Genomic DNA, 15,862 nt, shown 5'->3' with positions numbered 1-15,862 from the left:
TTAATAATAATAAATAATGATCCTAAATTGCCAGTCCTTACATTAACATTATATTCTGAAATGCGAGTAGTATACGTTCATTGTTCTTTAGGTAATATATTAAGGTAAAATTATAGGTAGATGTGTTACAGAATTCTGGGGTTATAAATGTTAATTCTTTGTTTCCTAAAACATTCTAAACTGAAGCTGTCTTTATCATGTGCCATGGTTGAATTTGTCTTTTATACAGCTGTATATATTGCACTCCTGGTAGCTCCTTTAAACTATGCAGGGGACCTAATTCTGCACTTGAACATGGCAGTATGTTTGGTTCTGATTGGCAGAAGGGATCTTTTGGATAGGGGGGATCAAAGAGGGGACTTTCATTAACTTACAGAACAGAGTTGTTTTCGAATTCGCAGAAAGGGGGGAGATGTGTTTAACCTTAGCTTTGGAGTAGTGTTGCTTAAGAACAGAGGGCTGATTTTGGAGTTAATGAAGTGAAAAATAAATATAATTTGTTTCTTTGCCTCTGAATCAGTTATTTTTCAGTCGTGTAATTCAAGTCTTGCACAGGGCATAAAAATAGGACTTGAATTCCTCCAAACCTAGTGAAAATACTACTGATGAGAAATTATTAGAATATAGTTAATTCAGTAATAACTTCCGGACACTTAAACTACTTGGGCTGTATTTGCTATATGCAGTCTGTTCTCTTGAGAATTGCTGACTGACTTTAACACAGCCGCTTGGTAGCACTGCATTAGTACTGCATCTTGTCTCTCCAAAAAATCAATGCCTAAGTATAGTGGCATGAAGCTCTGGAACAATTTACATAAGTTTCTCAATTTTACTGACTGAAGCTGAGTTTGGGGCAGCCTTATCTTTGGGCTGTAGTAACCAGATGCCTCTCTTAAACTCCCGTGAAACTGTCTGTACTAATGTGATGTAAGTGTATGAGATGATGTCCTGCCCTAAGATAACGGCAGCAATCGGAACATTATCCCACTTTATTTCATACTAGTGGGATGGCTCATTTAAAACATACAAAATGCTAGAAAAGTAAAGCTTGCTTTATTCTAGTGGAGTGTCAAATACTGGCTGCTTCTGCCGTATCACAGCTTTCCCTACATACCTGCATTTGGAGCGCTGTCAGCATGCTCGGCCTGCTGCGATGGCAGGTTTGCAGCCCGTGTTTTCACCTCTTACGTAATGGCATGTAATTTTAACAGCAGACTTTATGTAACTGTGGGGAAGTGTATGTGTGCACTGTCATCTGATTTCCTTGCGTTTGGTCTGAAATGCTTTGAAAAGAAGGGTATTTGCCCACATTCCGTTTTTGTTAAACGTGGCTATTTCAACAAATATACCCGACTTTGTGGCTTCCCAGAGGCTGGAATCTGAAAGGCCTGAGTGGGTTACAAAGGCAAAGTGACAAAATACAAGCAGATGCTGATGAGTCTGCAGACAGGTGTCTAACGGGGGGAGAGGGGAGGTACAGATGGTACCATCTGTGCACAGTGTCCTGCTGAAGAGAGCAGTCTGAACACGCTTCCTAAAACCTATCATTAGGTTACTGTCCAATATCCTTGGGGGGGATTTTTAGTCTTTTGCAAACTTGCCTGACTTTGAAAAGGCAGTTTGCATTGCCTTCAGGAGGGTGCTTCTGCAGGTGCTGCTCTCTTCGGTCGCAGCGGGTCTGCCCCTTGCGCTGACACCGATCGTGTCCCGTCCGCTGCTGCAGCCCCCGGCTCTCCTGAGGCAACCTCGCCGCTGCACGCTCTTCCCCCAGGCATCCCAGGGCTGCGTAGCGACTGCCAGGTTTTGGGTTGGTTTTGTCTGCTTGCTTTAGAAGAATCTATCTTTATCTTCACAGAATCAGCAGTTTTTTTTTTTTAGTATTACTGAAATATTTACAGAAAGAACTGTGTAAACGCGGAACAAATGTGAAGTGGTGCAGTGGATCCTGCTTGTTTCTGTAGATGCCGGTGTCCTTTGCTCACCTCTAGTAGCGCTGATCAAATTGCACAACGATCTTGAGGCTTGCCCCTGTAGCTGGTTGGGATATTTTATGTAAAGGTGGCATAAGTGTGGTAGATTTGATCTATCCTGACCATAAACAATTTCATGCAGTGCCATTTGGGAAAATTATCCATAAAGCTAGAAAAGAAAAATAGATTCACAGACTATTGAATGGGCTACTTAAAAAGTAAACAGTGATGTGGTGGATGGAAATGTAATAGCAGGAAGTTACTAGTGACATTTCTTGAGAATGATTCTTGGTACTAATCCTGTTTAATGCTTTTATAAGCAATTCTGGCACAAAAAGAATGCACAAAAAAAGCCTGATGATGATGTAAAGTTGGGAGACTGAAGATATGCAGCAGAACTGGATGTCCTTGAAGGCTACAGTAAGAGAAATGGAGGATAAGTTTCATCAGAAAAACTGCAAAATCACGTACTTGGGGAATAAAATACTCCTACTATAATCACAAGCTTGTTAAACGAAGGGGGCGGGACAGGGTGACCAAGATGCTGACATAATGTGGCTATGGGTAAGACAAATGTAGTATGTGCGAACAGGCTGGATAACGGAAGGGATAAGAGGGTATAAATGCCATTGTCCAAGGCACTAGTGAAATTTCCTGGCTGTATAATTAGAGTGGCTCATACGGAGGAGTTCCAGGCCAGAACAGGTGCAGAGAATGAATGAAGAGCCTGGCCCGGAGAGGACCCACCGAGTCTGGCATATTTAGTTTACCAGAAGGCCAAGTGTGACTGTGATTGATGTCTTGGAGTGCACCAGAAGTAAATGACTCTTCCCCTTCTTTGATATTTAAGCATAAGGGCAATATTGGTCCAGGACCAAGTAAACAGGCCATTAATAAATTTAGATGGAAACTAGAGGAAGGTTGCTGACTAGCTGAGCAGGGAGACCTTTCTGTTCCTTCTGCTCTTGGAAGGGGGTGCTAGATCCTAGCAGCTGTTAGGGGTGGAGTTTTGCCTCTTTCCGTGTTTCTTGCTTCGGATTTCCTCTGTTCCTTGAGACAGCAGGTTTAGTCTAGGAAAACCAGAAGAGTTCCGGGCTTCTGACATTGTTACTAACTTTGCCAATAAACTGTTCTAGAAAAAGGAGAGTAAGTGCTCCCTGCCTGTCCTTTGCTATCTACAGAGGGCCTTGCATAAAACATGGGGGGTATAGCAGGAATGTGTGAGAAAACTGGTATCCATTTCTTTGGAAACACTTCAGAACAGGATGTACATAGGGTCGGGTCCTTCATGTTTGAATGTTGAGGGAGTGAGGTGGGCTAACAAATATTAACTTGCAGTACTCCTCATTCCATTGATCTCTCAATGACTTTACAGTTTTTGCTTGTGGTTTACTTAGCTGTAGTTTAGAAAGTGGTTGAAATATGTATCTTTGCCTAATGCATGCTGGTGCTAGTAAACTTGAAGATCATGTTAATCATTTTGTTTCTTAGAGCTCCAGGTTCTGATGAAAGCTGGTCAGTTTTGACCAGATGATGACTTGATAAGGCATTTCGTAGGAGCGTATGCTTTCCACATAGTTCTTGCATAAGGTATGGAATTTCCAGTCAAAACAAAGGAGCCACATTCACAGCAGCAAATTCACAAGCAATTAGGGCAGTTACATGGAAGTGATCTTTCACAGAAACCCCCAATAGTATGTGAATAAATGTTGAAATGGTTTGGTTTCCTCTTGAGCACAGTACATATTTTTGAGCTTCCCATCTGGCTTAGAAGACATTTGCTGAATAATTTGTGTCAATGTGGCTTTCATGTATTGATCTAAAAATGCAAGTGCTAACAACGTTTGTACTGTCAAGCCCTCTCTAGCTGCTTGCTCTTATGATTCAGTGAATGGAATTCAGAGCAGCGATGAATGGCTTCGGCACTGTCACTGAGGAAATAATGATTTTCAAATGAGCTTATAGTTGCGCTTCGCAAAGCAAACTGATGGAACTGCAGATCTGGAGAAGTTCCATAAACAGTGGATAGTTTTGACTACCCAGTCAGATCTTACACATTATGTAGATCTGAAATAAAGTTAGGTGTCTACTACAGGGGAGAAAAAATTACGTTGCTGGCTTTCAGTGATGTATCGTGCAATGTTAAAATATATTTCAGAGTGCAGACACTTCTGTTTGGAAAAATAGTTTTAAAAGTAGCCTGTGAATTTGCAAACGTTTATTTTGGACTAGTATTTGATTACTGCAAGGTGAGTTAAAAATGTATAATAATTTTTAAAGCGCCTCATCTGAGAGAATTTGCTGTCTTCATTCTCCTCCAGCTTTAAAAGGCATGTGGTTGTTGATAGCCACAGATTGTGTGCATAATAAAGATGGCACAACCATAACATATTCTGCTACTGAAGGAGGCAAATTGGTTTGACTTGCCTTCATTTGCAATAAATGGGATCTTTGGATATCGCTTTTATACGACAAACCCCTGCAATTAGTGCATATGAATTTGGGCACATAATGTTGATAGCACTAGTACTTGAAAGTAATCCTAATTCTTCAACTGCTTCTCTTAGTGATTGATTTGAGGGACTGAAGTAGCCTCATGGGTTGTAAATGGGAATTTTTAAACCTTACACCATTTTTAATGTTAGCAGTAATTGCAGTATGTGCAAGTTTCATTTTAAATTTGAGGGGGTGGTAGCTTTTTGCAATGTCTAATAGCATGTTTGTGTAAACTGCTTTGCTTATTTTCATGTATGTTCTGTCTCATGTTGAACCCAAACCCGTGTTTGTTAATGTCGCAGTAGCTGAATATACAGGTGTCATTTGCAAAATGTAGGGGTTCTAAGTGACCGCTATGATTAAAGAATATTCCATGTAAATGAAATACGTAACTCTCCCTCTTCAAGTTACTTTAATGTGTTAGTTCTTTACCCGAAAAGAAGAGACTGGAAATTCCTAATAATAAATAAATAAATAATTTTTAAAAGCGTGCACATATCCCAAACCTGCCGTTCCTTGCTCTCTGCCCCCTGAACACAGTCATTTTCTGTGTGAGTAAATTCTGGGATGTTTGTGATTTCTGAATGGAGAGAAATACATTTCTTGTATACCTTTCAGAGGTGAAGTTTATATAGCATTTAACCATAAACTTCCGACTGTAAATTGGTAACAATCTTTCAGCAACTTATTTTTGGAAGAGAAATACCATGAGACTCTTAAACTTAGTAGAGGAAATCTCCATCCTGAGACTTGAACCTCGAGGTTTAAAATGTTTGACTTTGCCTCTGTAGCTTTTCTCAGGAACCATCAGCAACACTGTGTGTGTACAACTAATCAAAATGCTACTTTGTTACTTCTGTCCCGACTATGGAGGAAGAAAAAAAGATGCTTTCTTTGAGAACTTTTCCCTCTGTCCCGGAAGATATGTAAATTATCCTATTTACTATAAATTACTATTATTATCTTGCCATAGTTGTGTACGGAATATTGTACAGTGATCAACATTTCTAAAATTCTCAGACAAAAATCTAGGCAGACTGAAGAAGTCTGTTTGTCTAATCTTCTTTTAAAATTTTGTTTTAAAGTGAGGTTCCTGATCTCAGGTGATGCTTTGGTCATAGCAGACATACAACTTGAAACCATTTTAATGTTTGTATTTCTCAAATCTGGTAACTATATCATCAGTGCATGACTATGTATGAGACCAATGTTAACATAATGTTTTGGGGTTTTTCTTGCAGTGATGCTACAGCCTTTTGACTATGACCCTAATGAGAAAAGTAAACACAAGTTTATGGTTCAGTCTATGTTTGCTCCAGCTGATACTTCAGATATGGAAGCAGTAGTAAGTATTGAAATTCATTAAAATGGATTTCTTTCTGATTGTATAATTTTATAAGACCTTTTACTGCATTGCTTAAGGGCTGTTAAACCTCACTGGAATAATCCTTGAAAGCTTTGCCAGATTTCCATCTCTGTGCATGGCAAGGTGTTTTCTGTTTATTTCAAGCCCCAGGAATCTTGCACTGAAAGACACAGTTGGTGTCTGTGGTTGATTCTTTAGGACTCTGCTGTCAGTAATGGGAAACCAAGCCATGAAACAAATGTTAAGTAGTTGTAATTTTTTTCAATATATCATTTTTTAGAAAAGCCAACTTGAACTATATATTCTGAGAATATATAGAATATATTCCAAGTCTGCGGCATCTTTTATATTTTATGCCTCTACTCTCCGTCTTGAGTCTTCCCTTGAGCAGCTCCTTTTCCCAGCAAGAACCAGGGAGATGATTTACAAGTATTGTGTTTTACTTTATCCCTACTGATGTCTGTTGTGGCTTAGGTAAATGAAAGGCCATCACAGATTTTGTCCTGTGGATTACAAGTGAGAGTGACAGAAGCATGTAGGTGCTGAAGCAAAGAGGGACAAAAGATGTAGAAATAACATGTCAGGCTGCATTAAGACAACTTGGAAAGGAACAAACCAGTATGTCAACTGGTGGCTTTCCTGTAATAGCAAGATTTGCTACTGCAAGGCAGCACAAGGAAGCTTTCTCTAAGTCTAGCTTTTGTTAGCTTGAGGAAATACTCAGTAGCTATTGAGGACACAATAAAAAAAGAAAAAAAGGCCATTACTCTGAAGTGTGGGGCTTATGTGTGTTTGTATTTATGTGTATTACTTGAAAACAAACCAGTCAACCCCAAAAAACCTCAGAGTATCTATCATGGCCTTTTTACAGTAGTCTTTACAATATGCATCTTCTTCTGAATAGCTTTTTAAAGCTGCGGCACTCTGCAGGGTTAGCAATTTCTCTTCTGAAAGAGATTTATAGAACTGTATTTGTTTAATGGCCTCAAAATAAGATCCAGTGGGAGAAACAGCAATAGTAATAAAATGTCTGCATCACTAGAAAGATAAGCCCGTCTGTCTTTCTTTCTAACTCTTTAATTTTTATGAGTTACTTTATACCATGAAAAATGTTATTCTGCTAGTAAAGAATGATTTTTAGGACCTAGATGGCCCTTTCAGTTTTCCAGAGCTCTGTAGACCAAAATTATTTCTTTGCTTGTAACACTTGATCAGTTCTCAGTTTTGTTACCACTCTCCAAATCTCTTCCTATTCTGGATAAACAGGTGAGACAAATTACTGGAGTACTATAAAGCTTTCAACACTTTGTAGGCAGCCAACAAGCTCAAAATAGAATTCTGACTTCAGCAACTGAAGAGCTGAAGTAAGATTCAGCTATCTAGGATGAGTCAAATACTTCTTCAGGTTGCACAGGGGTTAGCCATAATTCGACACTTACTTGAGATACGCTGAGCAATACCATGCTACCAGAAGTGTGGTCAGAGTGAAGAGAAGCATGTGAGAACTCCAGGACACTAATGTGGACACTTCTGTATATCGCTACTATGAATAAATCTTTTCAGTTCAGGGTTACAGCTGATATCGAGGAAAGATTGATAACTATTAATCCCCTTTAAAAATATTGGAAGGAATATGGTAGACTCCCCTAGTTGAAGGGAAGAGAAGGATGAGAGGGGAAGCTATCCCTTTCTATATGTCTCACGTCTGTTATTGTTTAGACATTGATGCTGAAAAATAAGGAGTTGGAAAACAAGGAGGGGGAAGAACAGTCCTGTAGTTCATACCAGAAAGCCTCATGTGAAATTTGGAAAGCTTGAATGGGAACTCCACTGAACAAAGACTTCAGAACTAACGTTGTTACTGATCTGGGTTTTTGTTATCTTTCCCTTCCTTTGAATGCACCCCTTCTTTTTTTTTTTTCTTTTTTTTTTTTTTTTAAAGACCATTCCCCCTACCTATACTAATTACTCTTACACAATTCCCAATTCTCTCATAAATCACCTGTGTAAGTTTCAGACTATTTAGTATGGTTTCCTTCATAGTATCTGGTCTTCCTTTACAATACCACTCAGTTACATACTTGGTTTAATTTTTCATCATGTATGTGGTTATGGTAACATGATAAACACCTGTGGGGTTTTTCCTGAGTAAGATGATGTGATTTGTTTACATAATGCACTGTGTTTTCCATCTGCCTTATTATACTAATATGTTTAATATTAAATTAATGTTAAATTATTCCAGTGGAAAGAAGCCAAACCGGAAGAACTCATGGATTCGAAACTTAGGTGTGTGTTTGAGCTACCAGCGGAAAATGATAAGCCTGTGAGTATTTTCAAATGCATACTGAGTGTTTTAACTTAATACCACAGTAAATCATGTAAAATGGCATGTTTATACAGACAGCTATGTAAGCAAAAGACAGAACCCTCTGTTTCACTGCCTGGATGGCATCACCCTTTGAAAACACAATATAAATGATTTAAAATTTTAGTGATGCTTAATGTAACTAGTAGCTAATTTGAACAATGTAAGTGCAACACAGGTACAAAGAAATCTTTGAGTTGATCTGTTTTCATTTAGTGAAAGATTACAGGATAAAGAATATTTCAAAAAATTTTAAAGATGCTGATTGATGGTCATAAAGCTCAGAGTTTATACTGAAGCAGTTATAACCGTCAGCAATATAAATTTGCCTGTCCAGCACTCCCCTTTGCTTCCTTGTGTTGTGGTTTAACCCCAGCTGGCAACTCAGCCCCACACAGCTGCTTGCTCACTCCCCCCAGTGGGATGGGGGAGAGAGAATTGGAAGGGTAAAAGTGAGAAAATTCATGGGTTGAGATAAAGACAGTTTAATAGGTAAAGCAAAAGCCATGTGTGCAAGCAAAGCAGAACAAAGAATTCATTCACCACTTCCCATGGGCAGGCAGGTGCTCAGCCATCCCCAGGGAAGCAGGGCTCCATCACGCGTAACGGTGACTCGGGAAGACAAACGCCATCGCTCCCAACGTCCCCCCCTTCCCCCTTCTTCCCCCAGCTTCCCGTGCCGAGCGTGACGCCATACGGTGTGGAACGTCCCTTGGGTCAGCTGGGGTCAGCTGTCCCGGCTGTGTCCCCTCCCAGCTCCTTGTGCCCCCCAGCCTGCTCGCTGGTGGGGTGGGTGAGCAGCAGCAAAGGCCTTGGCTCTGGGTGAGCCCTGCTCGGCAGTGAGGAAAACATCCCTGTGTCATCAACACTGCTTCCAGCACAAATCCAAACCATAGCCCCATACGAGCTACCGTGAAGAAAATTCCCAGCCAAAACCAGCACATTCTCCACCCGTTTTTCCATACCATTGACGTTGTGCTCAGGTCCCACACTATCCAATACAACCTCACTAACCACCACCCCCCCTCCCATCCTTTGATACAATACACAGATATCATTCCCTTAGTCTATGGACCTCCCTTGTAAAATGTTCATGAAATGCCCACAAAACGTCCATTGAGTTCATTTAGTCCATGACTTTGGGCTCCATCTGTTATGGTGGTCACTCAGGACAGGAGAGGTGGTCTGTGGTGTGGAGTTACTGGGCACCAAAGCCAGCTCAGGTCGGGTCACTGCTGTGCTTGTGCTGCTTCTTGTAAGGCTTGTCCTCCACTGGTTCGGGTGGTTCCTGCTATAGTAATTCCTATAATGTGCAACTCAAATCCCGGGTTACAACATTTTAAAGGTATTTCCATTACAGTCCCCACCCCTGGTCCCTTTGGGCCAGGTTATAGGGTTTAACATTGCAGTGAACTGTTGCCCTGGCTCCTAGTCTGGCTAGCAACAGGGGGTTCCTGCTGTAGTAATTCTCGGAACATGCACCTCAAATCCCAGGTTACAACAATTTAAAGGTATTTCCGTTACAATCCCCACCCCTGGTCCCTTTGGACCAGACCATCAGTTTTAACATTGCAATGAACTCCTCCCCTTGCCCCTGCTCCATCTTGTGCTTACCCACAGAGTGCAGTCCCTTGGGGGTGGACCTGCTCCCGGTGGAGCCTGCGTGTGAGCCGCGGGCTCTCCGGGGCTGGACCTGCTGGGACAGAGGCTGAGCCACAGCCACCGTCGCTTTGAGGGGCGCCTGTTCCAGCATGGTGATTGCAACACTGGTTTTAGCGAGTAAATTGGTAAAAAGCTAGTAAGGAAGGCACAAATGCAGTTAGGGATTATGTTGCAATTAGCAGCTATAGTATTGTAGGATCCTTTTTTGTTAGGGTAATGAATGCGTTAATTTCTAATGGAAGTATGTAGAGTCAAATGTGGAACCGATAATGGATTGAATAAACCGAAAAATGTTTCCTAGTATGCAGGTACTGAAGGCACAATTGTTCTACCTTGCACTGGACAGCTGGTAATTATTATTTATTGTTATAATGTTGTTATTTTAGTCTCACTATGTCTGCTCTACCTGCTCCAGACAGTGAACATTTGCTCTAAAAGTAGGTGCTTTTGGTTTAGGCCAGGGTACTTTCTAGGTTGTCAGTTGAGAGGTGCGATGAGAGGAAGGAAAAAAATATGAATTAAGTGAAACTTCACAGCTATTCTGTTTAGTCATAATTGTTTCTATAATCCCTAAAATTCATTAGGGCAAAACAAAGCACAGGTAGTAACGAGATGGGCTCAAGCTGCGCCAGGGGAGGTTTAGATTGGATGTTAGGAAAAATTTCTTCACGGAAGGGTTAGTCAAGCACTGGAACAGGCTGCCCAGAGAGGTGGTGGAGTCCCCATCCCTGGAAGCGTTCAAAAAATGGGTAGACTTAGCACTGTGGGACATGGTTCAATCTGGTCTACCCTTGATTGGTTTAGTGTGGATTTGGTTGTGTAGGTTAATGGTTGGACTGGATGATCTTAAAGGTCTTTGCCACCCTAAACGATTCTATGATTCTAAGATCCTATTACTTCATTCATCTAAACAAAGTCTTCGTGATAAGACTTTGGTGGCAGTTTGGGTGGGGAGAGCGTGGTTTGTGTTTTATGAGAGCCAGGCCCTTTGCGTTCTAAAGTGCAGAACGTGGAAAGGATGCAAAGGCAGGAAAGGGGGGAGGGTTTGGAGGTCTGCAGCTTGTTTCCGAACTCGGCTTGCAAGTTCCTCCATCGGCACAGAAATGTGGAAAGAGAGAGAGGTGATCACCGGCTCTGGAGAGAGGGAGCTGCAGCAGAGCAGGTGGGGAGTTCCAGCAATACCCCGGTTTCTGGAGTAGCTGCTTGTGTTGTGCTTGGGGAGGGAAGGGTGAGGAGAACGCTCCTACTCCATGAGCAGCCTGTGAGCAGGTGAGTTCCCATTCCTACTGTGGGACGTGGTCTAAGGATATTTCCTTTTCTACATGCAGGGACTGAAATGTCAAGGTCATTCTGTCTGCACTGTTTCCTGTGAAACAGAAAGGGGAACTAAAGGTTACAGAGCAAAAAATGTTATTTATTTCTTTTGATACAGGCACGTTTCAGGTGTGCACAGACAGTTTTACCTGATTCTCCTCCTAAATATCAGGTGTGTGGTGTGATGTTAATAACTAACCAAAAATCACTCTATCCTTTTTTAACAGCATGACATAGAAATAAATAAAATTGTATCCACAACTGCAACAAAGACAGATTCCTCTGTAATGTCTAAATCAATAAGTTCTTCTTTGGATGACACTGAAGTTAAGAAAGTAATGGAAGACTATAAGAGGCTTCAAGTAGAAATTCAGAGGTTACGGGAGGAGAATAAACAGTTTAAGGTAAAGATACTTTTTTTTTTTCCAGATTTACCCCTTTCCTGAAAAAGAAGCTTGCGACTTAAAGGTTTGGGTACCTGCCCTTGGCACAATATTTTAATATTGTCTAGAAATTAAAAGATAATTTAGGTTTCTCTCTATAAACTGAGAAAAAGTGTTGAAATCAGTTCTTCCTTTGAAAGAAGCATAGAAGTCATGCAGTTAAACTGATGGGATAGCAACCCAAAGTAATGAATTCCCTCTCTTTTTTCTTTTCCCGCCTAATTTTCTCAGTCTGAATTAAGCATTTGTGTTGGATTTGGCCCTGTTCCTTCAAACTGATGGGAGCTTGAGGGCAGTGTTGTGCAAATACTGAGTGTTTTAGTAATTGCACCTATAATATGCAGTTGAAATGACCAAAGAAGGACAGATTAATAGGAAATATGCTTCCTGTCATATCCAGCACATCACTGTGAAATCAAGTAATTAAGAAGCCTTTATCACCATGCTGAAAAACTTTTTACCGTAGTTTCATTTTCTTGTAAATGCGTAGTTTCATAGATAACAGCACCAATGAAAACTTGGAATTTGTGACTATTAGAGCCAAATGAAAGGAACCCTGTTCTGTCAGCTCCGATGCTGCTGGGCTGGCTGATGCATGAAGAAATTCTTTAAACATTTGTAAACCGGTTTTGTTTCGCCCATAGAAATAATATATGTATATAGCTGAGACGCAACCTTAACTTTTCCTTGTGTTCTTGTTTTGCCAGCATCTCACAATACTATAAGTACTATATGATTTTACTTTATTTTTTTGCAAATCAGTCTTGAATAAGCACTGCACAGGAGATATCTAGAATTGAGCTGATGTCTTACAGTACCGTCTTAAAACAGTGAGTTGTTTGTTCCCTTTGTGGAGTGTTAGAAACATCTGTAAAACATCAGGAAACAATGTTAAATTACTGCCAGCCACCAGGTGCTGTCAGTGTCACGCTAGAGTCACTGTCAAAAGGAAGTTAAAATATTTAAAATGACAATATGCTGTTTCTAGCAGTAAAATTACTATATAGGTAAACAACATTTTACTGTTTACAAAAGTCAGTTGTCCCCATCCAGACTTATAGCAGTAGTTGAGGTATTGGGTAGTCTGTGACTTTTAATAAATAACTGATTCTTAAAAAGAAAAGTTTTCCTCCGTTAGGTGCCCCTTTAAATTCAAAAGTGAGAAACACTGATGTACACTGAGCTTTTTGAATTTCACTTACCTGACAATTTTTAAGGCACAGTCACTCTTATTACAATTTTATTTCTTGAGTATTTTTTTATGTATAGACTGGAGGCTTTTACTTCAGTATCTTATACTTTTGCACTATAATACTGTATCACATAAAAAAAGTCTAACGCTGTTGTTTCAGCTGTATGCAAGTTAGGTCACAAAAGGCTCGCTTTACCATCTTTAGTGCTCTGTGTGTGGAATGGAGTGTGCTAACCCACGGCTCTGCTGCACAATAGTTTATTCAGATCAAGATGTGGGGAAGATTGTCTCCACTTGAAGTGATAATATCTGGTGTTATGATGTTGTTTTATCTGTTGTCTCATACATCTTTAAATCAAGAGAGCTGTCAAGCTCATACTGAGAAAATACCCTAATTATTGCCATTAGTTTCATGTCAAAATGTCAGCATTAATATGATGGGGGAAATAGATTTCCCTTCAAATGCTGGTAAAATTTGCTTGTGACATCTAACTAGGGGAATGATGAGTATAATTGCCTTAAAGTTGCATATTTTTCGCAACCTGTCTTAGTTATATTGAAAAGCATTTTCCCCAACACCACTATATTTGCTTACAGAGCAAGAAAAGCACCTTCATGCCGTTCCCTCCATCACTGTTTTTGAAGTTCTGGAGCCGCCTTCCAGACTTCGGATAAGTGTTCCTGCAGCCTTCCTCACGGCTTCCCCTGTTACCTTAGTCAACAGGAGAAAACTTCCAAGAGCATGTGGTTTTTGCTTTGCTAGTCAAGTAGATACAAAATTCCTCTCCTACCTCACTACCCTTTCCTTCTCAGGATTATCTAGGAAATAGAGTTCTAAATTAGCTGTAATTTACTTTCACCTATTTTATTATGCCCACCTAAAGTAGATAGGATAAGGGTGAATATTTAAAGCTTTTTTTCAGTAGAAGTAATCAATCTATCTTCCTTTAGGAAGAAGATGGACTGCGGATGAGGAAGGCACCCCAGACAAACAACCCAATATCTGCTTCTGCAGCTGCTGTCAAGGACGAAGGGCTCAGCTCCAGACTACTTGCTTTGGTGGTTTTGTTCTTTGTCTTTGGTGTAATTATAGGAAAAATAGCCTTGTAGAGGCAGCATGCTGGAAATTGTAAATTGGTTTGATGGTTCTGCCATATCATTGGATTAAATTTATTCATAACAATGTTTAAAAAAAAAATTAATGTATGACATCTCACAGGTCTTGCCTTTAAATTACCCCTGCACAAATACTATGTAACATAATCTAGAAAGTTTAAAATGTACAATGAGTGAATGAATGAAAGAGAATATGCTTCAGTGATGAAGGGGGGGGAGAAAATCATGATGTAACACTACAATGGAATGTTGTATATGTCATTTTAAACATTCTTAGACCCTGGTACATGTTGCTGGATTACCTCTTTTTAAAAAAAAAAAGAAAAAAAAGGAAAAATAGAAAAAACTATTCCTCCACTGCTGGAGCTGGCCCTATTGGATGTTTGGAGCTGGGTTAGGCAGGAGGTGTTGATAACTTGTGTAAAATACGTTAATCCACCATTCTGCTCATAAATTTAACAGTTTCTGTCAGTGTCTTCAACTCTGTGCAAGTTACCAATTTCTTGGCACTTAAATGAATAGTGAGAAGCTGAAAAGAATTGTATGTGGCAATGCTGAATGTGCTAGGCATCATTAAGAGGCATATATTGACTGGCATGACGCTCATTTGGAAAAAAGGCCAATGCCTTGTTCTCATACGGGGACCAAGCTACATTGCCGTTGGTTCATTAGGCGAATTAAAATGTTATTCAGAGATGTTTAATGCATATTTAACTTATTTAATGTATTTCATCTCATGTTTCCTTATTGTCACAAAATTGACTAATACTATATGGTATGAAAAGGCACCTGTTTAAAGCCAGTGACAAGAACTAAAAATTTGCTGCTGTAGTGATGCGAGATTTTTCTGCCTCCTGGTGTTTTGGGCACTACGCAATTGTTGGGAGTTTTGATCATCTGAGCATTGGAGAAACAGTGGTCAGGAAACTTTTTGTATGTAAATATTTAGGGGAAAAAAAAAAATGAGTAGTAAACTAGTCCTATGCCGTAAAAGACCAATTCTGTTTGACTATGTAGCATCTTAAAAAAAGAAAAAAAAAAAAAAGAAAAGAAAAATTAAATAAAGCCCCCAAATTAATGTTTCCTTCGTTCCTTTTGTCATGTTCTCACAGTTTTAGAGGGGGGACGGAAACAGTATTCTCTGCCAACTTAGTTTGTTTGTGGCATAAGGAAACTTGCAGCCCTGTTTCAGGATGAATTTTTTTCCTAGCCTAATTTTAAAATCAATCCAAACAGCCCCATCATGAGCCTGATATACATAAGTGGTGTTCAGAGTAACCATGCTGACTGCTGAGGTACAAGGTAACTTCCCATTTTTCAGTTCAGTTGGGTTCAGTAGTTAAGACACTTGATAGCATGTTGACAGTAAGGTTAAGGCAATTTTGTTTCTAAGCATACTTTTAGTACAAAATACATAAACTCAATGTGTTTTAACATGTTGAACTTCAGTAGATGACATGGCTTTTGAGCAGGTAAATTCCCGTGTATTCTTAGATGGTAGGTCCAAAAACCATCAGTGACAAAAGTTTTTGCAACACCTTTCAGGATTAAGAGACATCTTTTAAAAGTGACTTCTTTCATTCCTTTCTTATTCCTGCGATTTCTTGAGAAAGCTGTTTGGGCTGCAGCCTGTCTGCTGCACTCGTTGACCTTTATATTTGTTCCACTTGCATCTCAAGGGTTTCCTGCTTTGCAAGTGCAAAGAAGTGGAATTTTATGTGAGGTTTAATAAGAAAATAGGAGGGAAAAAACCTTAACTGGTGTGTTCAGCTTCTGAACACAACTCTGGAAGTACTTCTAGAAGATTCAACAGAAATGAGAGGTGTATCTTTACCATTTTAAAATGCTAGTGCCTTGTCTGCTCAGGATGGAAGTGACAAAGCTATTAAAGTATGCCTGTAAAGGGCAGAGAAGATGGGAGATGAGCTGGAAAGA

The 15,862-nt window shown here is 39.9% G+C and overlaps 1 protein-coding gene across 1 annotated transcript in view; it reads left to right on the top strand.

The window, feature by feature from the left end:
- Nucleotides 1–14,922, top strand: part of VAPB (VAMP associated protein B and C) — a 34,001-nt gene extending 19,079 nt beyond the window's left edge. Inside the window, exons 3-6 of the mRNA XM_075721379.1 lie at nt 5,708–5,811; nt 8,078–8,158; nt 11,404–11,580; nt 13,763–14,922. Coding sequence (XP_075577494.1) covers nt 5,708–5,811; nt 8,078–8,158; nt 11,404–11,580; nt 13,763–13,921 — 521 coding nt within the window. The 3' untranslated portion in view covers nt 13,922–14,922. The remainder of the gene's footprint in view (nt 1–5,707; nt 5,812–8,077; nt 8,159–11,403; nt 11,581–13,762) is intronic.
- The last annotated feature ends 940 nt before the right edge of the window (nt 14,923–15,862 follow it).

This window comes from Pelecanus crispus, chromosome 14 (assembly GCF_030463565.1).
Source record: "Pelecanus crispus isolate bPelCri1 chromosome 14, bPelCri1.pri, whole genome shotgun sequence".
Classification (NCBI taxonomy): domain Eukaryota; kingdom Metazoa; phylum Chordata; class Aves; order Pelecaniformes; family Pelecanidae; genus Pelecanus; species Pelecanus crispus.
The sequence above is the reverse complement of the archived record's forward strand: the minus strand, read 5'-3'. Positions and strand labels throughout refer to the sequence as shown.